General features: G+C 47.1%; 4 protein-coding genes across 7 annotated transcripts; 3 read left to right on the top strand and 1 right to left on the bottom strand.

Annotated features, from left to right (window-relative positions):
- On the top strand, positions 553 to 5,775 carry LOC110434423. Of its 2 annotated transcripts, none has more exons than XM_021458438.1 (5): positions 553 to 1,345; positions 2,602 to 4,666; positions 4,791 to 4,851; positions 4,938 to 5,161; positions 5,466 to 5,775. In XM_021458438.1, the coding sequence occupies exons 1-5, from the start codon at positions 1,156 to 1,158 to the stop codon at positions 5,518 to 5,520; spliced, it is 2,595 nt and encodes an 864-aa protein (XP_021314113.1). In that variant the 5' UTR covers positions 553 to 1,155; the 3' UTR covers positions 5,521 to 5,775. The 2 variants fall into 2 exon arrangements, with proteins under 2 accessions (XP_021314113.1, XP_021314114.1); XM_021458439.1 differs by lacking the exon at positions 553 to 1,345 and adding an exon at positions 1,944 to 2,232.
- On the top strand, positions 11,664 to 14,033 carry LOC8078357 (high mobility group B protein 6). Its single transcript, XM_002453590.2, has 7 exons — positions 11,664 to 12,132; positions 12,246 to 12,392; positions 12,496 to 12,894; positions 12,981 to 13,112; positions 13,203 to 13,307; positions 13,407 to 13,495; positions 13,585 to 14,033. The coding sequence occupies exons 1-7, from the start codon at positions 11,734 to 11,736 to the stop codon at positions 13,778 to 13,780; spliced, it is 1,467 nt and encodes a 488-aa protein (XP_002453635.1). The 5' UTR covers positions 11,664 to 11,733; the 3' UTR covers positions 13,781 to 14,033.
- Positions 14,948 to 16,136, bottom strand: LOC8078356. Its single transcript, XM_002451853.2, has one exon. It carries the CDS (start codon positions 15,864 to 15,866, stop codon positions 15,447 to 15,449), a length of 420 nt encoding a protein of 139 aa, XP_002451898.1. The 5' UTR covers positions 15,867 to 16,136; the 3' UTR covers positions 14,948 to 15,446.
- LOC110434704 (protein RDM16) lies at positions 20,315 to 24,689 on the top strand. 3 transcript variants are annotated; one of them, XM_021459390.1, is made up of 7 exons: positions 20,989 to 21,066; positions 22,138 to 22,200; positions 22,280 to 22,401; positions 22,490 to 22,900; positions 22,996 to 23,190; positions 23,271 to 23,434; positions 23,522 to 24,689. In XM_021459390.1, the coding sequence occupies exons 3-7, from the start codon at positions 22,291 to 22,293 to the stop codon at positions 24,384 to 24,386; spliced, it is 1,746 nt and encodes a 581-aa protein (XP_021315065.1). In that variant the 5' UTR covers positions 20,989 to 21,066; positions 22,138 to 22,200; positions 22,280 to 22,290; the 3' UTR covers positions 24,387 to 24,689. The 3 variants fall into 3 exon arrangements, with proteins under 3 accessions (XP_021315064.1, XP_021315065.1, XP_021315066.1); XM_021459389.1 differs by having other exon boundaries at positions 20,315 to 21,066; positions 22,138 to 22,401; XM_021459391.1 differs by lacking the exon at positions 20,989 to 21,066 and having other exon boundaries at positions 22,183 to 22,200; positions 22,275 to 22,401.

Raw genomic sequence — 26,718 nt, 5'->3', positions numbered from 1 at the left:
GCCTTGTTTAGTTGCGAAAACTTTTTGGATTTTGCTACTGTAGCATTTTCGTTTTTATTTGACAAATATTGTCTAATCATGGAGTAACTAGTCTTAAAAGATTTGTCTCGCGATTTACAACAAACTGTGCAATTAGTTTTTATTTTTATTTATATTTAATGCTTCGTGCATATGCCGTAAAATTTGATGCGATGGAAAATTTTGAATTTTTTTAAATTTTTGTTGGGAACTAAACAAGACCTTAGCCAATAGCATAGTACAAACCCCAAAGAAAAACCAGCGGGTCCAAAATCCAACTTTGCCATTCCAGGAGAGCGGGGTTTCCCGTTTCCAGCAACAGGAACGCAAAGATGCTGCTGTAGCCATGTATCGTCAACATTTTACGCAAGCTGGCAGCAGGCGAGGAGACCGGAGAGTTGCGTCTGATCAGAGCCTGACCTGGGGCTGGTGTACTCTACCGTGTGGTTCAGCAGAGCCACGCACTGCAGCTTTCCTTAAACAAAGCATTTTTAGCGTACCCCGCTCTTTATTCTGCCCCCTCCCCTCCTCACCTGTGCTGTGTGTGGCCTCCTCCATCGGCCATCGCCTTCGCCTCGGCACCCACCCGAGGCAGTCTACCAGTCGCAAAGCAAAGCAAAGGAAAGGAAAGGAGGGAGCTTTGCTGCTGCTGGCCCGAGTGGCTCGCCACCGCCTGACCTGACCGCCTGAGCCGGGCATTTGGGCGTCCCACCCCCGCGCGGGAGGAGAGCCAAAAGAGAGAAAAAGCGGCGCCTCATCACGGTCGGGTCGCCCGCCTCCTCGGCCTCTTCTTCTCCCTCCCGCTTCCTGTCTCTGCGTCGCCTTGCGGTTGTGCGCACCTGGTCCTTTCTCGGTTTCCTCTCCACCCGTCCTCCTTTTTTTTTTTTCTTCCCCGCCCGCTCTTGGCATCTTGCTCTCCGGCCTCTTCCTTGCCGTGCTCACCCTTCTTGAGCATTGCTCCTCTGTTCGTTCCCCGCCGAGCGCGGCCGCTTCACGTTCCCTTGGTTCCACCCACCGCCTTGTATGCGTCCGGCGCGGCGGCGGCGGCGGTTGGTGCTGTGACTGTGAGCGACTCGCGGCGGGGCGAGGGATTCCGTCGTGCTTAGCTCAGACCTCAGGGGGCCGGCGGCATTGTGCATGGAGGGTGAGGAGGACGGCTCCGGCTCCGGCTCCGGCTCCGCGGCGCAGCGCCCGCCGCCGCCTCCTCCGCGGCCGCCGCAGCAGCAGCAGATACGGGTGGTGCGGTGCCCCAAGTGCGACAAGCTCCTGCCGGAGCTGCCCAATTACTCCGTCTACGTCTGCGGCGGTTGCGGCGCCACGCTACAAGGTTGGTGCTCACCTTTTTCGTCTGCAATCACTCCCGCCCCCTACTTCTCTCCTGTTCTTATTGGGGGCATCCTAGTGCCTTTTTCTTCTGAGCTCTACCCATCCCACCTGCATTTTTGTTCCATTAGATCAGCGATCTAATTCCACGCTAATCATCAGTTCCATCGGCCACAATGTGAGATCCTTCTCGACAAACACATGGTTAATTTTTTTTTTCTCGAAATGGGCTCGTGGGGACTGCTGCTGGGTTGGCCGGTTTCCTGGGACGCGGATATGACCAGCTCGTTTCGTCCTCTTCTGAGTTCCGAAAGATTCCGTTTTTTTCTTTCGCAGGTTTCCTTACGCAATCTTGTTTTAGTGCCTGTTTTCTTTCGCTCCCCATTCTTGTCGAATGCTCGTTTCCTTCTTTTGGGACTCCCTTGTTGTATTCGCAACGGATTTGGCGTCCATCCTGCCACACTTGGTACGATGGCATATTGGCATTTACGACACAGTAAAAAAAAAACTGCCGTCTTTGGTGAACGCAACACTTTTTTGCAGTAATTTTGCGACAAACCTTGTTTTAACAGCCTGCCGTCAAAATTTCAGAACCCACATAACCGGAGTTCGTAGACAACTTTTTTTTTAAACGGAAAGTTCATATGTCCTCCTCCATCCATCCCCATCCCCGCCTCCCTTTTTCTTACCAAAAATAACAAAGGTTATCTTGTGGGACATTCCCCTTGGTACAAGTTTCTGTTGATTATTTTTTAATGTCTTGAACAAGAAGGCTACCTTGTTTAGAATTCGGCGGATCGTATCACTTTTATGACTCAAGAGTCTATTGTCACTTCTACATACTTCTTTGGACACAGAAAATGGCTGTGGCTGGCAACAGGGATTTCTTTGGTCTGATTTCTTGTTTCAAAGAATCTCCAGTCATTTTAAAATAATATGAAAATGATTGGAACCAACTATTTAAACTAGTTCACTTTCAATTCTGTATTCCCTCTTCAATTTTTTGTCAGCATTTGCCACTATTTGGTGATGCTTTCCTGTCTTTGCTGTTGCACAAATGTGATCTTAGGATTCAGTGTTGATGGACAAAGTTTATTATCGAGGTGGTTTTAAGTTTCTGCGAATTCTTGGATCCTCGATTACTCGTTCTTTGCTTTCAAGACATGTTCTTTGTAAATGTTCCGTAATTTCCAATGAAAGCTGAATATTTCTGTTATGTCTGTTCTCATGGTCACTTTTTTCCCTATTAACAATTTGCAGCAAAGAAGAACTCAGGATCTGATGCTTCTTCAGACACTGAGCATGTGAAGTACCTTGAAGTTCTTGAGAGTTTACCAGATAAGAAAGGAGCAGCATCTGAAGCTAGTTGTGCTGTTCGAGAAGCAGACACCAATACAATCGAAGCTAGGTCAGAAGAGAGATTTGTACCCAACAGAATGGTGGCGGCTGCACATAGCCAATCTGGATTCAGTTTCGATGATAACCAAACTACTTGTGCACCCAGCTGCACCATGAAGCTTGAACCTGCTATCAGAGATGACAACAGGGAAGTTCGGGAGGCAAAATACCGCCGCATTCGTTATGAAGAGAAAGGAGAAGCCAAGCAGCCAGTGAGGGTAAGAGACAGATCACCAAGGCCTGTGGTTAACAGCATCCCTTCTAATGCTTACTCTGTAGAAGGGCCATCTGAGTGTCAAATGAAACCGGGATTCATATTTGCTAATGGTGAGAAGGGCCATCTGAGTGACAGGAATTCAGATAGTCCTAGCACCAGAGTTAGTGGCCTTGAGAAAGACCGTACTGAGCTTCTGCGGATGCTTGATGAGTTGCGGGACCAGGTACAGAGATCCTGTGAGATTGCTGACAAGTCAAGTGTGAATGCTTCGGCAAATAGAATGGTGGATCCTGCAAGCTCCTACAATCCTCATGAGCGTCTGAGTCGATTGCGGTATGGTTCACCTCAGTTGCAAAGGAATGGTTCTCAGCACTCACCTTCTTTGAATGGGCAGGCGCCTGTTGTTCCTCCTGCTTATCCTTCAGTACCTGTACAGCAAGATCTCCATGGATACGGGGAATCGGTTGCACACATGGGAGCTCCTAGCTACCCAGCCGCTCCATATCCATGGAGAAACTTTGATAATTATTTCCATGGACAGTATGATCCTGACCCTCTGATCTCTTATCACCATGACGGCTTCTATCATCAGCCTGCTTGCTCTTGTTTACATTGTTACCATCGTGAATTCTTACCTGTTCATGGAGCTCCACTGGGTTTCAACCATCGCAGGGCACCGTATCTTATGAACAATCCTAGCTTGTACCCTGTAGAAGGCCCAGTTGTATTTGGTGCACAGAACTACAATTCAAGAGGTATGAATGGTATGATGCGACGCAATCACATGAGGGCCACCCTGAGTAAAAAACCTGCACAGACTTGTGAGCCAATTGTCAATGGTGCCCCTTTTACCATATGCTACAATTGCTATGAAGTGCTGCAGCTTCCCAAGAATTCTCTCTTGTTGGGAAAAGATGAGTATAAGCTGCGCTGTGGGTCCTGCTCACATGCGATAGTGGTCAGACTTGATGGAAGCAGGCTTGATGTTTCAGCACCTACACCAGTTTCACACTTATCACCTGGAAGTAAAAATTTCTCTAACAATGGCCAAGGAAGCAATGGACAAAATGCTGATGGAAGACTTCTTCCATCTTATAGTTTTTCTGTAGGCAGTCATTGCTCTCAAGAAAAAGATTTACCATCGAATTCAAGTGAAGCAGACAAAATGCAATGCATATCATCTTCTGCCAGCATTTCCGATGATGATAATAGCCCAGATAGATCTAACTCACAGAAGAACTCCTGTGGTTCTAGAGACCTTCCTCCTGATGCTGAAGTGGTTATCCGTGTTCCAAGCTTACCTCTTCGTGATCACTTTGGATACTCGCCATCAGAGAGGGTGGTTGATGGGTCAGGCAAAGGAAGCAGAAGTACCCGGTCTGAACATGAAAAGGGTGTGTTAACTGAAAGTTTTAAGCCAAACAAAGTGAAAGATGTACCTGTAGCAAGCGTGCTAGACCCATCAGATGACGAGTATGATGATCCTGAGTACGGTCAAGATCCAGGTGATGGGGCACAATATGTTGACCACCCGAGGGCCACAAAATCAGGCGATTCCTTTTTCTCCAGCCTGATAAAGAAGAGCTTTAAAATTAATGGTGGAATGGGCAATGGCAGAGCAAAGGTTTTCATCAATGGCTATCCCATTTCTGACCGTGCTGTCAGGAAGGCGGAGAAGATTGCTGGACCAATCTATCCTGGTGAATACTGGTATGATTTGTGTCTTCTGTATCAATTTCATTTTTAGGTTTCCTAGTAACAATGCTGTTCCATTCTGTAGCGAACTTTAGCTGGAATGTTACTTGACATTTTATTCTTATATCCTCTATACTAGGTATGACTATCGTGCTGGATTCTGGGGTGTTATGGGACAGCCCTGCCTTGGCATGATACCTGTAACAGAGCTTATACTTGATCTTTTGTGTTTGCGCACCCTAGTCATATCTTGATCAAAGCTTTTAACCTGGTGTCCTTGTTGCAGCCATATATTGCGGAATTTAACTATCCTATGCCTAAGAACTGTGCTGGCGGAAACACTGGCGTGTTCATCAATGGCCGAGAACTTCACCAGAAGGACTTGGATTTACTTGTGGGTCGAGGGCTTCCCGATTCTCCTGATAGATCATACAGAGTTGAGATTTCTGGTAAAGTATCCGACGAAGTATCTGGTGAAGAGCTTTATTGCCTTGGCAAACTTGCACCAACGTAAGTAACTTAAAGAAGCTTCAGATTCTTCAGTTTTTGTTTGCTTTGGAGTTCCCTTCTCGTGTAAGTGAGCGCTGTTAAATTCTCTTGAGCAGCTGCATCACTTCATGTGCATACGCAGTCAATTACTCTTATGACTTAATTGACACTTGTTTCATAGATAGTAGGAGTGGCAAAATAAGCAAGTACAGGGGTTCCTGTATGTTGCTACATGTTTGAGCTAGTAAAATTCATAGACATGATGCTCAGTGTGGGTCTGAGTATATTTAATTAAACTCATTTTGTATTTGCTATTGGAAAACAGGGTGGAGAAGATGAAGCGTGGGTTCGGGATGCGAGTCCCAAGGATCATTCAGTGAAATTGGTTCGCATCAAGAAGCAGAGGCTCTGAAATTTGTGTGCCGCCACGCCTTTGTGGTATAGATTGCTAATGTAACCCTCTGCCTGGAATCGTTGCATGTCGTAGAGGTTGTTTTGATCGAGAGTGTCATGGTGTGACCATGTAATTTTGTCTGTGGATTGTTGAAGCTTCTCAATGCAAGTTTTCTGTTGTGTATGTTGTCTATGAACTCCCTTATCTAAAAAAAAAATGTAGCTATGAACTTTACTGCTCCTGTTAGTGTCTGTGAACTTGGGCTTGGGTCAATTCAAGTGTGAGCTGCTAAATGTGCTTTTAGTTCTGCATTAAATGGCCCAAGTATGGATACTTTCTTTTTCTTGGGCCCAAGCCCAATTGGTTGCACAGCAGGCCGCGGGCTACAAGGCTGCAAGGCCATTGTGTGCAGGCCAGCCCCAGACACTTACTTCCGCGGCCTGTTTTATTTAGGGCGCCGTTGGTCCATGGGGTTCGACGAATTGGTAAATTCAGTTATATTCAGTTATTAAATCGTTTCGTTCTATTATAGTAGGGATGGAATTGTACATGTATCCATGGAATGATGGAATTGGATAACAACCATCAGATGGATTAAATTCTCATTATTTGCCGCGGGTGCGTCGGTATTGTTACTGATATAGTGTCTTCCTTGTGAAGCCCCTTGTTTAGGGGAGGGTGTGTAGGGTGGGACGGAGGGTGTGTAGGGTGGGACTGGCAGCGAGGACCGGGGATTTGAGATTGGGGAATCTCCAACATTCTCCAACTCTAGAGGTATGGTTGGGGTGGCGAGCGATTCAGCAATGGTGGTGGGTTACCGATAGTGATCGAGTGAGGTGCGGCGGAACATATCTGCTAGGCAGAGACAGGGTGAGAGTCGCCGACGAGGTGTCGGCGAGGAAGGTTAGAGCATCTCTAATGGCTTTGCAAACAAACTTTGCATTGCACTATTTATAAAAAAGAGTAGAAAATACTCCTCCAATGGTTTTGCAAATAAGGTTTGCAATTTGGTTAATTTTGCAAATAGAGGTTGAGGCTTTGCATATATGCAAACCTTCCCACCACTTTGCATCTACAATTTCGGCCTTCCACGTCGGACTCCGTCCCGCCGGCTCCGCCCCCACCCCGCGCGATTTCTCTACGCCCGTCCGCCCTCCCTGCCGCTCGCGCCCACCCTCCCTACCGCGCGTGCCCGCCCTCCAGCTGCCGCGCGTGCCCGCCATCCCTCCAGCTGCCGTGCGCGCCCGCCCTCCAGCTTCCTCGCGAAGGATCCCTCCGCCGCCAAGGTGTTGCGCGCCTTGTAATACCCTAGGTGTTAAGCATGCACTTAGTCTCACCAAAGCCATGCATAAGCATTCCATCAAGCATAAGCATCATGAGCATGACACTCTTGTCAAATTATGATTTGATGTGCTTCACTTCATGAGTTTAAATATGTTAAAAATATGATACTTGTTTCTAAAATAGTGAAATATTCAAATTAGGTTGCTTTAGGTGTAAGAAGAATTAAGAACATTTTTGTGCAATTTTTGGAGCTATGGAAATTGAAGAAATGGAATTTATACAAAAATATCCAAAAAGAATTTATTTAAAACCTAGAACTGAGTTTTAACTTGTAATTCAAATTCTGTTTGGAATTTGGTCTTGCTTGTTAAAGCAAAGTGGTAGAGTTTTTGTTTTGGAACAACTTTGTTTTTGGGAGCAAGAGGTGAAAATGATTTTAAATTGGTCCAAATGAATTTAGAAAGAATTTGGAGAAAAGAAATTTCAAAAAAAAAGGGAAAGGGGGCAGGCGCTGCTGGGCCGACCCGCCTCCCTTCTGGCCCAGCTGGGCAGCGCGGCCCGCTCCCCCTCCCCTCTCTCCCGCGCGCGCGGCGCCCGCCTTGCTCCACCCGGCGCCGGCCACGTGGCGGCCGTACGCCGGCGTTGGACGCGCCGCGGCCGGCCTCCAACCCCCCCTGGTCGGGACGCCGGCGCAGGCTCCCAGGCCACTCCCTCCATCCTGTCTCCCCCGCGCCCTCCTTCTCCTTCCTCCTCCGCTCGAACCGCGCCGCAGCAGCCGCTCCTCCGCGCGCCGTTGCCGGAGAGAGCTCCGCCGCTCGTCGCCGGCCACACCAGAGCATCAAGCTCGACGCCGAGAGCACCACGGCACTCGCCGTCACTAGGGTAAGCTCGTGCGAACGTTCTACCGAGGTGAGAGTCCGTCGAGCGCCATGAATCGCTCGCCGGAGTTACCCCGAGCTCGCCGGAGTACTCCGCCATGGCGGATCTAGCGTTTCCCTGCGTCTTTTCGCTCGTTCTCTGTTGCGCTAGGTCGGTAGGAAGGTGAGGAAGCTCGGAGAGGCGTTTGCGCACGCTCTACCGCGCCAGAGCAGCCTGGCCACGGCGAGCAGCGCCGCCGTGCCGCCATGCATGCTCGCCGGAGGTGTTCCGGCCGTCCTCTGGTCGATCCAAGGGTACCGCTGGGTGCGTCTTGCTGCGGGGAGCACATTGGTGCTCACCCCGTGGCCGGAGACCTCACCGCCGGCGAGATCCGCTCGTCGGAGGTGAGCTCCCTCTCGGTCTCGCTGACTGGTGGGGTCGGGGACCCACTGTCAGTCGCAGGGGTACCCCGGTGGGTGTAGATCTGGGTGACCGTAGCGTTTTTCGTCGGTTTTCTTGAAAAAGTGTTTTTTCCAGAAATTGATTTAAAGTTTGTAAAATCTATATCTTGAGTTCTACAGCTCCAAATTGAATGAAATAAATTTTGGTGTGCTCTATATTTCCAGATCTACAGTTTGATGTAATTGCATGTCATGTTGGAGCAACTTTTCTATGTGAATATATTTTATCCATGATTTTGTTAAACTTGGAAAATGCATAGTAAATGAAATATGGCTCAGAAAAATGTGAAACTTGTTTTGCTGGCTCTGCATGTGTGTTTACTCACTGAGAAAATATTGTTACATATTATTTGGTGTATAAATGAATTTATGGTAATTTAAATGCTTGCATGGCAGTGCTTTATGATTTTTAATAATTAAATGGGTCATGCAATAAATCTGGAAAATTTTGTGGGTATTTCTTATGATATTAGATAAATTGTAAAAATATGAAATCTGTTGTTTGACACTTATATCACAGTAGGGTGATTATACTTTCCTTATTCATTAATCTTGTGATTTTTGTGGCTCAAAATAAGTAACCAAAAATTATGAAAAATTTACAGTAGACTTTATGATTAGCTAGTAGTCTCTTGTAATTTTTCTGGAATTTATTGATGAACAGAATTGCATGTGATTTTTAATGGGCTTAGAAATGAATAAAGAAAATTATGAATGGTTGTGTATGTGGGTTGAACGGACTAAGTTGGGTTTGGTGTATCTTTGAAGCATCATGTAGGTTGCTGATTTCATTTGAAAAATAATTATAGAAGAGAATGTAATAGATGTTTGATTCAAATGTTTATTCTTGGATGATGTTGACTACCTTGTAATAAGCATGACCAAGTGCATTACCTATGCATCATAACACGACTCCTTTGGTACTCCCTCATGTAAGCATCCACTCGGGCATCTCGCACTCCCCTCATGAGCATGTATGCATCATACAGGCTCGCAGGAGAACGAGGTGGGAACCAAGGAACCCGAGGAGCTTCAGGAGCAGGAACCTCCGGAAGCACAGGAACCCGGAGAGGAATTGCAGGAGTGTCCGGATCACCGACCCAGCACGTTTGAGAAAGGCAAGCCCCGGAGCATTCTAAGTCTCCCTATTCTCGCTAACTTATATAAAGTGTTATACCTGTTCTACTGTATTGCATATTAAGTGATAGGAGTTGCCTGATACCGTTGCTGCATATGTACTCCTTGTTATCCCTGCTCGTTTATCTACCTTGTCCTATGTAGACAGGCGCGGAGTCTATGCTTAGCTTGCTTAGTCCGGTAGAAGTCGGGTGATGTCCTGTCACCTGCGAGATATAGGTGGATACCTGCTTGTTTAAGCAGTGGTTGCTTGGGGAAAGAAATAACCAAGTGTGGAATGTAATTGGAGACCGGGCAGGGTCTTATGGTGGGTTGACCATGGTGCCCCTGCCTGTGTCGATTAAGGACCGATCGTTGACGGCCCTCTTGTCATGTTGAACGCATGCCCCACACTTAGCTGGAAGGATAAGTCGTTCCGACCGCGAAGCCTGAACACTATCCGGGCCGGGAATCGAGCCGCCATGCGCTGTATTGGTGGTGGTTGAGGAGAACGACGAGGGCGCGGCGCGCAACCTTGGTATACCTTGGATACCTCGGTCGCCGGAACGGTCCTCGGGTACTGGCGGTGCCTGCCGAACCCGCGAATTGGTCCTGGATAGTGTAATACGGTGATCTGTAGCTCACTTGATCAGTGAGTGTGGTTTGTGTGGGGAATACCTCGCCAGCTGGTTAGAAATCGATTCGAATCGCCATCGCTCCTGGATAGTGAGCACTTGACATGAGCCCTGTCCTCGTAGTAAGGACTATGGAACACTTGGGTTATAATGAAACGGGTTTATGACTGCTGTGATGAGGTACTATCATAGTCTCATACTTGCTTGTAATAGCACAGGAGCAAACCTAGGTAATAGATAATGATACTTTCAACTTGAGCAGATTTAAAGAAGAAAAGATTTATGTAGGTTGGGTAATAAAACCTTGCGGTCTTTGCAAAATGGTTGTCAGCTACCCCACTAAATAGCCTTCATGATCCTTGATGAGTCTTTATTTTAAGTTTATGACGGGTAAGTCTAGCTGAGTACCTTCTCGTACTCAGGGTTCTATTCCCATGTTGTTTTGCAGATGGTCAAATGTACTATGGTTATTGCATCCTCTGTCTGTACCCAGCTATGGGTGATGACTAGACCAAGGGCGATGGTCACTCCGTCTCTTCTTTTGCTTTTGTGGGAATGACCGAACTATGGCACTGTATCAGACTTATCGTGTGTGTTGTAATTTCAAACTATGAAGCTTCCGCTACTTGAAGAACTTGGTTTGTAATAACTTTAAGCACTCCGATGTATTTTATGAATGTTGTAATCTGGATGTGCTTGTGGATGTCGACCGCTAAACTTATTACGATCTTGGCTGTATATGTGATGTGTGGTTTGAAATCCTTCGAGATTTCACGGACTACCGGGATTATATGGGCTTAAGCGTGATAGTTCGACTATGCAAATGGTCACTATTAGGCTTAATCTCTTATAATTTGGTCGGTTCTGTTACACGCCTCCTCCCGCAAGGTACCTCCATGAATCTCAATTCAGGGGTGGGGGTCCACACTTTGGGTTTGCGAAGTCTAAACGCAAAGTCTCTTGGAGTTGGACTATTTTTAGATTTTGCAAATGAGTTTGGGACTTTGCAAACAACACCAAATGCAAAATTCATTTGCAAAGTCCCTTGGAGATGCTCTTAGGCGGGAGTGGGTGGGGGGCTGTGCTTGAGGTGGCAGAGGGAGTAGATAGATGGGCGCCGACATAGGGGACGTGCTGAATGGTGATTAAGAGACGCGCCAAATAGGAATGGGATCCCTCGCGGGTGCATCCTTTCCCGAAAGTCTCGGCAACACCATGTACCAAACGCCGGCAAGATCCAGGCCTTGTTTACTTCCAAATTTTTTTGCAAAATAGAAATAGTAGCATTTTCGTTTGTATTTGACAAATATTGTCCAATTACGGACTAACTAGGTTCAAAAAATTCGTCTCGTCAATTCCGACCAAACTGTACAATTAGTTTTTATTTTCATTTATATGTAATACTCAATGCATACACCTAAAGATTCGATGTAACGGAAAATCTAAAAAATTTTGTAAAATTTTTGGGAAACTAAACAAGGCCCCAATGATCCCCATCCATTTCAGATTTTCAGTGATATACGCAACGTTCGGGAATCCAAAACAGGAAATATACAGAATTTATACGGAAGGCAATCACTAGTAGGCATGCCATGCGCGTGCAGCTTCCCTCCGCCTCTGGCCCCACATGCCAGCAACTCCGTAGGCTAGCCGTTGCACGCGCCGACGTCACCTGTCGTTCAAATTTCAAAAATTCTGACCGTTTGATGCTCCCGCTCCCCTTCTTCTGCTCCTATATAAACAAGTCAAACCAATCGTAGACCAGATCACCGACCACACACCATTCATCTCCGCCTCGGCCTCCCTCTCCCCTCCCTCGGTCCCTCTCCGCTCCAAACCCCATCCATGGCGACCGCCGCCGCGGCAGGGAGCAAGAGGGGCGGCGCCCGGGGCCGCAAGGCGCTCGTGGCCGTGCTCGACAACGAGGCCAACATCTCCGCCGGGAAGGCCGCTGCGCAGGCCGCCGACCTCTCGGCCTCCTCCGCGCAGAAGAAGGCGAAGCGGGCGCCGGCAAGGACCAAGGCCGCCGTCGCGGCGTCGGCGGTCGTGGACGACGTCGCCGAGCTGCAGGGGATGCTGGAGCGCCTGCGGCTGGAGAAGGAGAAGGCGGAGGAGATGGTGAGGGAGCGGGACGAGGTCATCCGGAAGAAGGAGGAGGAGATCGAGACCAAAGAGAAGGAGCAGGGGCGCCTCCAGGCCGAGCTCAGGAAGGTGCAGCGCGCCAAGGAGTTCAAGCCCACCGTGGTACGTTCAGATTCAGATCTCTCGGCTTCGGTTCAGGATCAGGGACCTCAACTTGTTTCTCTGCGTTCGAATTCGTCTGATCGGTTGCTGATATGATATGGTTTCTTCTGCAGAGCTTGCCCCTCGTCAAGTCGTTGCTGGAGAAAGACCAGGACGCAGACGACAAAGGCAAGAAGAAGAAGGGGAAGGGCAAGGCCGGCCCCGAGAGGAAGAAGCCCTGCCCGGCGTACGTGCTCTGGCTCAAGGACCAGTGGACCGAGGTGAGATTAGTAATAACCGCCCCAAATCAGCCCGATTCGTCATCTTTCTTTGTGATTTGCCCACCAGATGTTTGACGAATTGTGTTGCCCTTGTCTTTTCCAGGTCAAAGAGGAGAACCCTGAGGCCGACTTCAAGGAGGTGTCCAGCACGCTGGGCACCAAGTGGAAGGCACTGAGCGCCGAGGAGAAGCAGCCCTACGAGGAGCGGTACCGCCAGGAGAAGGAGGCCTACCTGCAGGTGGTCGGCCAGGAGAAGCGCGAGGCCGAGGCGATGAAGCTTCTCGAGGAGCAGCAGATGCAGTGGACCGCCAAGGAGCTGCTGGATCAGTACCTCAAGTTCAGGCAGGAGGCCGAGGAGGAGGGCGACAGCAAGAAAGGGAAGAGGAAGAACAGCAAGAAGGACAAGGACCCCTCTAAGCCCAAGCAGCCCATGTCTGCCTACTTCGTGTACTCGCAGGAGAGGCGTGCCGCGCTGGTTGCGGAGAAGAAGAACGTACCTGAGGTGATGGATTTGCTTAGTTATAAGATTTTCTGTTGTGTCAATGCGTGCTCATTTGTGCTGATGTGACATTATGTATGTTCCCACAGATTGGCAAGATCACCGGGGAAGAGTGGAAGAACATGACAGAAGCTCAGAAGGCTCCCTATGAGAAGGTTGCGAGGAAGCAGAAGGAAGAGTACCAGAAGCAGATGGAGGTGTACAAGCAGAAGAAGATTGAGGTGTGAAAACTGTACAGAGTGTGCTTCTACTATTTGTTTGTTTGGGTATGAAAGAGAAATGTCTAATGTGGAGCTTGTGATTTTTATCAGGAAGCTGCGAGCCTTGAGAAGGAAGAGGAGGAGCATAAGAAAATCATGAAGCAAGAGGCTCTCCAGCTGCTCAAGAAGAAGGAGAAGGCAGATAATATCATCAAGGTATTCTTGAAGATCCACTTGCCTGTCTACAGACCAATTTTTCGAAGAAAAAACATTGCGTACAATCCATGCTGATTTTAACCCCTGATCATTGAACAGAAAACCAAAGAAAACCGCCAGAAGAAGAAGCAGGAGAACGCTGATCCCAACCGGCCCAAGAGGCCAGCCTCTTCCTTCCTTCTTTTCAGGTTCAGCACAAATCCCAATTGTGGTACCGATTGCTGTAACATGATACAATTTTGTGGGCTGAATCACCATAATTTCTGTAATTTTTCAGCAAGGAAGCGAGGAAGCAGCTGCTTGAGGAACGCCCGGGCATCAATAACTCGTCCCTGAACGCACTCATCTCGGTGAAGTGGAAGGAGCTGAGCGGCGAGGAGAGGCAGGCCTGGAATGCAAAGGCCGCGCCTGCCATGGCTGCATACAAGAAGGAGATGGAGGAGTACACCAAGGCTCAAAGCTCCTCTGATTGACAGAATAACTAATTCCTGTGAGTGAACTTTGATTATAAGGATTCTCATCTCTGAATCCTGGTGTGGTAGATGACTTTGTGTGATCGTTAGCTTTTGGTCACCTCATTAGCATTTGCTTTAGTGGCATGGTTGCCACAAATTGAGTAATCTCAGCAAGTTTCGTCAGAGTTGCTTCAGTTCTTCAGTTAAACTTTTGGTGGCTCAGTTCTGATATCTGGTGGTTCAGTTAACTTTTGATGGGCACTGGCACCTATACTTTGTATCATGTAGACAAGATAACTAGGTCTGTTTGGCATGAAATATTTTCACCAACAAAATCATCAAATAACGAATTACTGTGCACAGGGAGCCATTCTAGCGCTGGTCCACTCATGACATAAATTATCAAATCGGAAGTTGACAGTTGATTAATCCTTGCAAACAAAATAAATTATTTTGGCACAAAGCTCAACAATCTCTTCTCGAAACCTCTCTTAATTTTCGTTTCCTATGAACCTTGAAGAAGTTCTTAATTTTGATTTGTAATAAATATGATGTGTCCTCTGCAGCGCTCACAGAGCCATTCTAGCGCTGGTCCACTCATGACATGACAAGCGCGGATGTATCTGCATCCCCAATTCGAACGGACGCCTGATAATGATATATAAAAAGGTACAAGGCTAAGTACAAGGCTAATCAGCACTTTACATGACCCACTTGAGCAAGATCACTGTGATAACTTTGAACTTTAACGGTTGAGCAATTGATCAGGAAAAGTATAGGATAAAAAGTTCCATAGACACACACGCACACACACGCTATACTTAGCCCGTAGGAACAATCAACAGCAGGCTTCTGCCTTCCATCACACGGCAGAAAGTGTACAACAGCATGTGAGCAAATAAAGAGAAACCGCCCAGCTTACAATGGCCACCGGCTTGGGATAAACATGAACTTGAACTAAAAACACCACATTGTCAGTGAAGTGATGATGTCAGAATAAGACAATGACACCAATGGATTCCATTGTGGTTATGAAAACCTTTTTTTTTTTCCTTTTCTGTAGAAGCTCTCGTGTGTTAACCTTGATTTGTTCGATTTCCCTGCTCCACAAGCTGAATTCCCTGGCCGTTGTGGCTAAATCTGTTACCGATGTACACAAATTCGACAATTGGCGAACAAACAAGATTGACTAAAAATTTCTCAGTATACAAGAGAAATGCTATACAACACTCAAGTGGGCCCGCGGCGGCAGTAGAGCTCCGGCGAGATCCTACACTCTGTTACATAAACAGATCCGTATACAAAACTACAGATTTGGATTCTCTTCCTCGCTGTACATTAGGTGTCAATCAAGAATACTCCTATATACGTACTGTATTGACGTCGTCTTCAGTTTGGAGCCGCGCGCCCGTCCGATAAACTTTGAGATGCATGGTCGGCGATAAGGCCGGGATTCCGACCTAAACAATGGCTGCCTCCCCGAGATCAGGCGATCAACGACGGCAAGCGCGCACTTGCTCCCTCCAAAGTCCAAATCCATCGGGAGGTGAGATCGATGAACGGCGGCGGCCAAGAACACGGAGGAGCGGCGCGTTCCACGACGACACGACGCGCGTGAACTGATCGAGGCAGATCGACAGTGAGCTTGCATGCTCAGCCATACGTGCGTGCGTGCGCTGTGGCGCTAGACGAGGACCTCGACGTGCACGACGGTGGCGGCGGCGTCGGGTGGGCCGACGAGGAAGCGCTCGGACTTGGCCGCCTTGCGGAGCACGGCGGGGCCGCCGGGGACGATGACGACGGCGTCGGGCGAGCCCTCCTCCTCGGACTCGGACTCGGAGCTGTCGTCGTCGTCGTAGTCCTCCTCCGGGATGGAGGAGAGCACGCCGGCCCACGACGACGACCCCGCGCCGCCGTAGCTGTAGTAGTAGTAGCAGCACTCGTCCTCCTCCGCCGCCGCCGCCGACGACGCCGGCCTGAGGCGGAGCACCTTGATGAAGAGCTTGTGCAGCAGCCTCGGGAGCCCCGCCCGCTTCTTGTTGTTGATCCGGCCAGCCCCGTCGGCGGCCGCCAGCGCCGGTGGCACGGCTGGGAACCACGGCATGGTATATATATGTCGTCGCCGGATGTACTCGATCGATCTCCCACCGTACCTCTCCTGCTGGACCGGTCCTTATACTTTACCTAGGCTTGGCTTTGTGATGGATCGACGGAGCTCGATGAATCGTGTATCTTTCGGCGTTAGTTCACTTGGCTGTCGGCTGTTAATTTAAGGCCGCGTGTTTTTTATACTCGTGTGTACCACCACTTGCAAGTTGCATGAGCCGGCCGGCCGGGTCGGCGGCATCAGGATAGGGCAGAGTAGCAGGAGAGGAGGGGATGGCATTTTGCATGCATGTGTGTGGAAGGTTTTGCTGTGTGTGGTGGTGGACACGGCGACGACGACGACGACGGACGAATCAGCGAGCTGACTGGCCGGGAAGTGTGTCATGCATATGCATGCTTTTTCACGGGCATGCATGCTTGTCACGGACTAATGCAGCGGCATCGGCCAGGCGCAGCTGATGGCGGCGTGGGCCGTGGGGTTAGCTTAATCGCTCATCTGACCGAGGTAGAGAGGAAGCCGGCCAATCATCGACCGACTGCCATGGATTACATATGCAGTGACATAAATAGGACGCCATGATGACACACTGCTGTCGTCGAAAATGATTCTACTTTTCTTCTCGGTATACTCTCGTGCTCCACCTTTGTAGGAGTACCTTTTCTCTCGTATTAATTAAGGAATTAAAACATGGGAGAAAAAGTTAAATACATGTGTTATAACGACAAGGTACTTTGATTGGGAAACCCGGCCTCATGACCAAAAAATTCCAGTACATATATAAAAAAAAACCTCAGCGAACAGGGAGAAGACGCTCCCGAGCATTTTTCTTAAAAACTCAGCGAATAGGGAGAAGACGCTCCTGAACATTTTTCTTGAGGTAGAAGATCTCTCGTGGAGGCCGAAAAATCTCCAAACCTCATGTGCTTTAGACGAAAAATCTCCAAACCTCATCCCCCACGGGGGATCAACTCCAGGTCAAGCTGGTACAAGAACGCATTGACTATCCAATCTGTACGGTCGTAAAAAAAATAAGAAGACTAGCTATCAAAAATAAGAAGACTAACTAAATACCATTAGATTCTTTCTTAATTATATTTTCATAATATACTCACTTTACGTTACAAATCTTAGTATTTTTCTCTATAATTTTGGTCAAACGTGAAAATGCTTTGACTCTCCAAGATTCTTGGAATGACTTACAATTTGGGATGGAGTGAGTAACATTTAGTTTTGTGGCATGTATGAACAAATTAAATTAATAGTATATTTTGTATAGGGAGAAGAGGACTATGAAAGTAAGAATTTTTTGTCATCCCACAGCATTGATCAAGTTCTTTTTTCTCGGTGAGGAAAAGTGAACAGATGCGGTGCACTTTCTTGATGGCTTGGGTGGCGGGTTCTGTATTCGGGCACCGGCGTGGCGGGCATCGGCGAGCAGCGGGCATGATTGTACGGCCAGCAAGGAGTAACTGTAGATGAACAGGGATGTGTGAGGATAGGTTCAGGATGGCACTGTAGCTAACTCACCACGTTAAAGGTCTCCAACTCTCCATAGATGACACCACGAAGAAGAAAAAAAAACCATGGTCACTCTTGATCAGTACATGTACCAGCACGAGCAGCACTGTACTTGTTTTAGCCGACTGTGCTAGAATCAGAAATAGTCGAAGCGCTTGACGGGATTCTCCTTTTGTTTTCACTGAGAATGGATTTATAAACAAAAACAAATATGCGTGTTTTGACCACGTTTTCCCGCAGGGCCTATCAAAAGAAGTGAAGAATCACACTAAGAGCACTCACAATGCAAGACTTTATTATAAAGTCTAAGACAATTAATTACATATTATTTATGATATTTTGCTAATGTGGCAGCATATTTATTAAAGAAAGAGGTAGAAAAAATAAGACTCCAAATCTTATTTAGACTCTAAGTCCACATTGTTCGAGTTAATAAATAACTTTAGACTCCATGATAGAGTCTGCATTGTTAGTGCCCTAAACATCTAGCGGTGCAGACAATTCTTTTCACCGCATATAGCATCGGTACGCAAAACGAACTAGGTTGGACATTTTCGTGCCACGGTACGACAGTTGTGGTACATATTTTGCACCGCGGTCCGAAACACGTCCATAATCTACTACTACTGCTGCTAATGATAATAATAATAATAATAATAATAATAATAATAATAATAATTAGATTATCGTACAAGAGTGCTCGTATGCAAGCGAAGGATGGGCCTATATAATCAGAGATGTGTGGGTGATGTCATTCAGTAAGACGTTGTGTGGACGAGTGGATTTCGCATGTGACCCGCTGCACATGGAACTGAAGGCGTGCATCCAGGGCGTTTGCACGGCAATTGAGCTAGGGATCAGTCATGTGGTGCTTGAAAGTGATGCCCAACAAGTAGTTTGGGGTATACAGGGTGATGAGTATAGATTATCGATGATGGGCGGCCTTGTGCATGAACTCTGGCCGAGATTTTTGTTGTCTTCCATGTGATTTATGCCCCCCGTGAGTATAATCGTGTAGCGCATTAACTAGTTATCATTGGGTGAGTTTGTCAAGTGGTTGAGCCTCTAGTGATGGATGATGTGCCAGATCTGTATCCAGTACTTGGTGTCGAGCGATTTAGCCGTCATGGTTGATTAATGAAATTGCAAAATTCCTATATAAAAAAGCAATTCCAAACATTCCACCACCGCGCGGGCAAGCCAGTAGACGGCGGGCATCCTCGCCATGCCTTGGCTTGCTCCTACTCCATCGGGGCAGGACCATGCTAGGGTGAGAGCCAATGGCTAGATCTGGCCGACTGACTGGCTTCGACCAGTGGTTGGTAAGGACGTGGATGGGACGTCCTCCCTAAGCAAGCAGTGGTGGCGGTGGCCTTCTCCAACCAACCAAGTCAGGGCCATGGGCGGTTGTTTGCCAAGTGCCAACGCTAGCCAGGAGCGCTCGGTCTGCTCTTGCTCGATGGCATTGTGGCTGACCTCCTCGCGCGCGGATCTGCCCGGAAACATGGCACGGTGGTTGCCAACGTCTAGATTTGGCCAGCCGCTACCTGCGGTGGTTGTCGGCCTCCCCACTGTCTGGCACATGTCATTGATCTAAGGGAAGCTACCATCATTAGCATTTAGCTTCTCGTGTTGCTCTGGATTGGCTTCTGCAAGCATTGGGAATCTAGGTGAAAACCCTGTCTCGTTGATGCTACAGGCCAGCGACGATGTCGCGTTTAGCCGCTGTACATTTTAGCTTCATGCTTGCACGGAAGCCATCTTGAGTTTGCTGCACCCAGAGGGCAGGTCTGAAGGGCGAAAGCCCTTACAAGCCTAGTGCTCTGGTCATCAATGGTGGTATTTGTGGACGTCACTTCCATTCTTGAAGGCGTCAATACAAGCACACCTGCTTCCTTCCACAACCGGCGTGCCCTGGTGCTCTCCGTGCTTCTTGCTCCTTGTTCCTCTCTTGGGTGAGATTGGCCCTAGCTACTAGTCGTTGCAGATGTTTTGACGAGTGTCCTCCTCTAGCATCTCTGCTCTGTCTGCGCTCTCCTTGATGGTGCCAAAAGATCGAATGCCAAGTGGTGTATCCACCGTTGCCACCATTCCCCTCTAAGTTTCCTCCCTATGGACGATGTTGAATGATGGTACCTAAGTCCGGATGTGCTATAGGTGTCACCTTTAGTTTCAAGGGAGGTCGCTATGTCCGATGATCATGGGCTTACGTGGCTGTCGTCACTCTTAGTCCCCATTTCACTTGCTGGTCCTTATATTAAGGGCAGCAACGGAGCGCCGCAGCTACGAAGAGTGGTGCAGGGCCAATGGCCATGTCAAAATCGACGAGTATGCTATTTGGCAGTGACGCAAATCGGTGATCGATTGGTGTTTTTCGGCTTGCGTCTAGGCTTATCCTTAAGTCCTCATGTTGGTTTTTGTTGTTGTTTATGTTAAGTGTTGTTGGTGGTGGTGTTACTGTTGTAATCTCTCTTTCTCTCTTATACTCCTTTCATTCCAAATTGTAAATCATTCTAAGAATCTTGGAGAGTCAAAGCATCTCAAGTTTGATCAAAACTATAGAAAAAATTACAAAGTTTTGTGGCATCAAATAGATATACTATGAAAATATAATTATTGAAAAACCTAATGGCACTTAATTAATATTATAAATGTTATTATCGTACCATATAAATTTGGTTAAACTTTAGATGCTTTGAATGACTTACAATTTGACGATGGAGTGAGTACTCCTGTGATCTTCAAAGTCGTGCTTTGCACCGTTCCACTCACCGACTTGCTGAGATGTGTGAAATAAAATCAGGTGGGAACAAATCGTCCCCTATTTCTTTAATAAAAAAAAACATTCGGCCACCGCCACCAGCCCACAACATGCCGGCAGGCCCCCAACCCCAACGGCCCAATCCAACCCGGAACCCGCACGCGGCGCCGACCGCAGATCCTTCGTCTCTTTATCCTCTCAGCCCTCCCTCATTGGCGAATCGACTCAAACCCTAACCCTCCTTGCCATTCCCCACCCATGGATCGCGAGCGCTCGTCACGCCGCACTCGCGACGACGACGGGCACCACCGATCGCGCGACCGGGACGACGACCGGCACCGCCGCCGCAGTCACCACGACACCGACGCTCACCGCAGGCACGACGGCGGAGACGAGGACCGCCGCCGCCGCCACCGCGACAAGGACGGTGGCGGAGGCGGCGAGGATGACCGCCGCCACCGTCACCATCACGACAAGGACGACAGCCGTAGCCACCGCTACCGCGACGGCGGGGACGACGACCGCCGCCGCGGGAACCGACGGTCCGTGTCCCCGTCCGAGTCCCCGCCGCCCTCGCCGAAGCGGGACCGCTCGACTAGCCGCCCGCGGGAGTCCGTCGAGCGCTGCGACTCCACCGACCGCGAGCCGCGGTCGTCGTCGCGGAAGCGGAAGGGCCACGAGGGCGGTGGCGACGGGGACGAGCCCGGCCGCGACGGGGGCAAGCGGGCCAGGGCCTCCGTAGACCCGCCTCCACCCAAGGAGGAGAGGCCTAGGCGGGAGCGCCGGAGGTTTGAGGATGTCGATGCGATTGGGAAGAATGGTGATGTGAGTAAGCTGGGTAAGGAAATCTCGTCTCATGAGCCGAAGAAGGGGGAGTTATCAATTAACGGGGATTCACAGAACGGCGATGCACATAATGTAAGTGTCATTACATTGCTGAGTTCATTTTATTGTGTTTTCATGTTGATTACTAAAGCTTGGGAAAGTAGAATGCTTATGAGTGCCAGTTTATCCTTTTTGTGAAGTATGCGATGGTTTTACTACTAGATTCTGGGTTATGGAAACCTGGAGAAATGAAATGGCTACATTATTGAGTAATACTATTTGCTTAGTTCATAGAATATCAGTTCATAATCTATCATCTGTCTAGAAAATATGTTGAAGAGCTTAAAGTCTTTCTGCAGAATCTGTGTTTTAAGGTTCATTTGTGCTCAAGAAGTTTATGCCATCTAAATTGAGTTGTATTGCTTGAATGTCTCCTTGTGAAAATATCTTTGGTTGGTGATTAACAGTTACTGTTGCTTGATTTGAGTAGCCACTGTTATTACAATGCCAACTTCTGCCCTAGATTCAGTAAGAATAAGGCAGCTATGGCAGTGCTTCCTAAGTCATAATTATGACTGTTTTGTGCTGTCATAAGTCTACAGTATGCTTTGTTTGGCACTTAAGAGTTGCAAGTATGGTGCACTTATGCAGCTTTTCTTATAATTATAAATATATTTTAACAGGCTACTCAGCAGTCAAGACTTCAATGCAGTCCCCTGTTGGTTTATGTTTGCCCAGTGATGGATGATATAGTTATATTTTTGAGTCAAAATGATGTTTTAAATATGAAGTTGTTTGAGGAATGTCATAGTATTTTTGCCCATGCTATAATCTGCCTATTGGCTACAGATGCTACTTTTGCATTTGGTCGTAGTTGCTTTGCTTTTGCAAGGCTGTGGCATTTAAAGTGAATGCCTGTTAAAAATTGTTCATTTTGATATGCTAAGTCATATGCTGGCCAGGATTTGAAGATGCACTAATTTTTTTGTGTGCTGTGGGCTATCGTGCACATTCCACTTGACCATTTTGTTAGTTTTTTTTGATGCGTTTGTTGTATTTTCTGTCCTTTTTTAAGTGCCATGTATTTTGAGACAAAATTGATGATTCATCATCATATTGTTATTGTTTATTTCTATGTATGACTTCTCATCTCATATTTTGCAGGCTGGTTCTCAGCAATCGCTCAGTGCCGTTTCTGTGCCATCTTCTGTCCCCGTTCCTTCAAAGGTATCATCAATTTATACCAACAATGCAAATGAGGGAGTTAGTATTAGATCTGATGAGGTTACCGTAAAATCTAGTACAGATGGAAGTGCAATGTCTGCTGCTGGCAAAAGCAGTAACCTATCTCTTGATGCTTTAGCCAAAGCAAAAAAAGCTTTGCAACTGAAGAAGGAACTGTCAGAAAAACTCAAGAAATTACCTATGGTAAGAAAACATAGCTATTCCCAGTCCCTTGCTCTATTTTTTAATTGTATACTGTGCAATTGTTCTAATCTTATTTTTCCCCACACAGCTTAATAATAAGCCTGGTACAGCTGTTGCTGCTACACAAGTTTCTAAAGAAGAAGTAAAAACTTCTGTATCAGCTGTAGATGCACAACTTTTTTCTAAAGGAGAAGCAAAACCTACTGATGTCTCTGGAACGCTGGCCATAGGTGGTGCAATTGGTATTCCAGGTCTTACAAACATTCCCAATCTCGATTCTGTGAAGCGAGCCCAAGAACTTGCTGCTAAGATGGGGTTCCGCCAAGATCCACAATTCGGTCCTCTCATCAACTTATTCCCTGGTACATCTACTGAAGTTACTGTACCACAAAGACCTGCAAAGGCTCCTGTTCTTCGCCTTGATGCTCAAGGTAGGGAAATTGATGAGCAGGGTAATGTGATCAGCATGACAAAGCCAACAAATCTTAGTACTCTGAAGGTAAATTTTCATAGGTTACTATAGAGCTTACTATAGAATTTTATCCATGATTTTTCTGTATGGTGACTGGTACCATCTTGTTCTACCTTGGTTAGGTCAATATAAACAAGCAGAAGAAAGAGGCTTTTCAAATAATCAAGCCGGACTTGGACTCTCTTGCAAAATCAAGTGTTCATTTTGATGAAAGGATGGGCTTAAACCAAAAGAAGCTCCTCCGTCCTAAAAGGCCAGGATTTCAGTTCGTTGAAGAGGGTAAACTCACCAGGCAGGCTGAATTGCAGAAAATTAAGGTATGCGGAACCTGCAAGATCTGTTTTGGTTATGTTTATCAATATTTCTTCTCCCTTATTTGAATGTTTCTTTTACCTAGAGTCAATTTGGTGAAGCACAAGCTAAAGAGTTCAAAGTAAAGCAAGCCCAGCTTGCTAAGGCAAAGACAGAAGTAGACATGAATCCAAATCTTATTGAGGTTGCTGTTGGTGTGAGAGCTCCAAAACAAAAGCAGAAGGAAGAGATCCCTGAAATTGAGCCATGGTTGTTTCTTGCTTCCTCTTTGAATGATGTTTTTTTAAGGTTCTATGTTGTAAATGAACATAAACTAATTTTTATTGTTGTTTTCAGGGATGCAAAAATTTTACTTTCTGCCACATATGAGGATATCTCTGTGGAGAAGCTTAATATGGACAAGATCACCATTTATGTTGAACATCCAGAACCATATGATCCACCTGCTGAACCTGCACCACCGCCGCCCCAGCCGCTGAAGTTGACTAAGAAGGAGCAGAAGAAGTTGAGAACACAAAGGCGTCTTGCTAAGGAAAAAGATAGGCAAGAAATGATTAGGCAAGGCCTCTTGGAGCCACCCAAGCCCAAGGTCAAAATGAGCAATCTTATGAAAGTACTAGGCTCTGAAGCTGTGCAAGATCCCACACGGTTGGAGATGGAAATAAGAACTGCTGCTGCAGAGCGTGAGCAGGCTCACGTTGACCGTAACATTGCCCGCAAGCTTACACCATCTGAGCGCCGTGAGAAGAAAGAACGGAAGCTTTTTGATGATCCTACTAACACAGTGGAGACTATAGTTTGTGTTTACAAGATAAGAGACCTGTCCCATCCACAGACACGCTTCAAAGTTGATGTGAATGCACAAGAGAATAAACTAACAGGTGCTGCGGTCATCACTGATAGTATCAGTGTTGTGGTTGTTGAAGGGGGGAAGAAATCAATCAAAAGGTATAATAAGCTCATGCTAAACCGTATAGACTGGGCTACTGCTGTTGGTGGTGATGAAGATGCAGAAGTGGAAGCCGACAAGCCAGTGAATAGCTGTGTATTGGTCTGGCAGGGTACTGTGGCAAAGCCCACCTTCCACAGGTTCACTGTACACAACTGCCGGAGTGAGGCTGCAGCTAAGAAGGTTTTCATTGATGCTAAAGTTCCTCACTACTGGGACCTTGCTGTCAATTTCTCAGAAGATTCTTCCTGAGCAAAGCACCTGTTCAGAACTTTGCTAGCTGCTTCTGATCTTTGCTGGCCATGCTAGTGATGTGTGGCCAATGTTATAAGCGCTTGTCATGATGGTAAGTCTTCTTATCACGAGTATCTATACCAACGGGCACATCTGCTGAAGTGCTGAATTGAGTAATGCTTGGTGTTGTCAGTCTGTTGTGAACATGCCATTTCAGAGATGTTGATGTCTATTGCTGGATTTTCCTGTGGACTAGAAACTATGTTGCGACCAACTGTTGAATTTTGCAGTGTGCATTTGGAATAAATCTATTTCGACAAATGACTGTGTTTAGTATTGTTGCGGTGTGAATTACGGTCATGGTCGTGTTTGTTTGTAAGCCACGCCACAACTGATGGCAGTTCATTTCCTGCCGAACCTGGCGGCAGCCACTGCGCCGCCACACAGCATGGTGTGGTTACCAACAGCAGCTGGGAACCAAACAGCCTCAATTATGTATGCATCTCGTTCTGACAGCCTCTCAACGTATGCATCTCGTGCTGATTGTGCGTCTGTCCTGTGTCCTCTCCTCCCTTTCTTTCCCCTCAGTCTCTCTTGCGTTTACTGGAGCAGGGAGGAAGTACAGGACGGTAATAACACGAAAGTAAGAACATGGTTCTTTGAGGGCGTGATTGGTTGCTCGAGTAGTTTAGATGAAGGGGTCATCCCAGCCAGAACCAGCATCGTTGAGACCATATAGGCTGTCATGTTCTGTTTTTAGTCTGTTAGGATAATTTCATAGAATGCTATCTTGTTTGGTTGTTGCTGAATGAAAAGGTGGCAGCATCCATAAATAATTTTGGTGAGGTTACCACCATTGCCAAGCAAACAAAAAATAGCATGAATAAAAGATTAAAATTGACAAGAGTAACAATTTCGTCGATCCAACATGAGTTCCACATAGCACACATACTAATACACATACTCAGATTAGAAATGATAGGCTTGCCTCAGTTTAATTGGTTGGTCATTTGAGAACCATTATTGGCAGTAAGAAACATCAAGATGCATGTAACAGAACTGCCCAAATTATAAGAGATTAAGAACCGCCTAAATTATAAGAGATTAAGCCTAATAGTGACCATTTGCACAATCAAACCATCGAGCTTAAGCCCATATAATCCCGGTAGTCCGTGAAATCTCGATGGATTTCAAACTACATAACGTACATACAGCCAAGATCGTAATAAGTTTAGCGGTCACCATTCACAGTTACATCCAGTTCACAACATTCATCCAATACACCGGAGTACTTAAAATTATTACAAACCAAGTTCTCAAGTAGCGGAAGCTTCATAGTTCGAAAATAACACACACATTTAGTCTGATACAGTGCCATAGTTCGGTCATTCCCACAAAAGCAAAAGAGAAGGTAGAATGACCATCGCCCTTGGTCTAGTCATCGCCCATCGCTGGGTACAAGCAGAGGATGCAATAACCATAGTACATTTAACCATCTGCAAAACAACATGAGAATAGAACCCTGAGTACGAGAATGTACTCAGCTAGACTTACCCGTCATAAACAAAAGATAAAGACTCTTCAAGGATCATGAAGGCTGTATGGTGGGGTAGCTGAGACTTTTTGCATAAAAGCATTACTCCACTAAAATATAGTCTAAAAACCTTTCTTCTTTTAATTAGCTCAAGTTTGATATCATCATTACATATTATCTAGGTTTGCACCTGTACTATTGCAAACAAGTGTAGTAATATGATGGTACCTCATCATAGCATTCATAAATCATTTATCATCATAACCCAAGTGTTCCATAGTCCTTACTACGAGGACAGGGCTCATGTCAAGTGCTCACTATCCAGGAGCGATGGCGATTCGAATCGATTTCTAACCAGCTGGCGAGTTTTTTCCCACACAAACCACACTCACTGATCAAGTGAGCAACAGATCACCGTGTTGCACTATTCAGGACCAATTCGTGGGTTCGACAGGCACCGCCCGTACCCGAGGACCGTTCCGGCGACCGAGGTATCCAAGGTATACCAAGGTTGCGCGCCGTGCCCTTGTCGTTCTCCTCAACCATCACCAATATAGCACGTACATCGGGCCGATTCCCGGCCCGGATAGTGCTCAGGCTTCGCGGTCGGAACGACTTATCCTTCCAGCTAAGTGTGGGGCATGCGTTCAACATGACAAGAGGGCCGTCAACGATCGGTCCTTAATCGACACAGGCAGGGGCACTATGGTCAACCCACCATAAGACCCTGCCCGGTCTCAAATTCCTTTCCACACTTGGTTATTCTTCCCCATAGCAAATTACAGCTAATCAATCAGGTGTCCACCTATATCTCGT

Source organism: Sorghum bicolor, chromosome 4 (genome assembly GCF_000003195.3).
Source record: "Sorghum bicolor cultivar BTx623 chromosome 4, Sorghum_bicolor_NCBIv3, whole genome shotgun sequence".
Taxonomy (NCBI): domain Eukaryota; kingdom Viridiplantae; phylum Streptophyta; class Magnoliopsida; order Poales; family Poaceae; genus Sorghum; species Sorghum bicolor.
The sequence above is the reverse complement of the archived record's forward strand: the minus strand, read 5'-3'. Positions and strand labels throughout refer to the sequence as shown.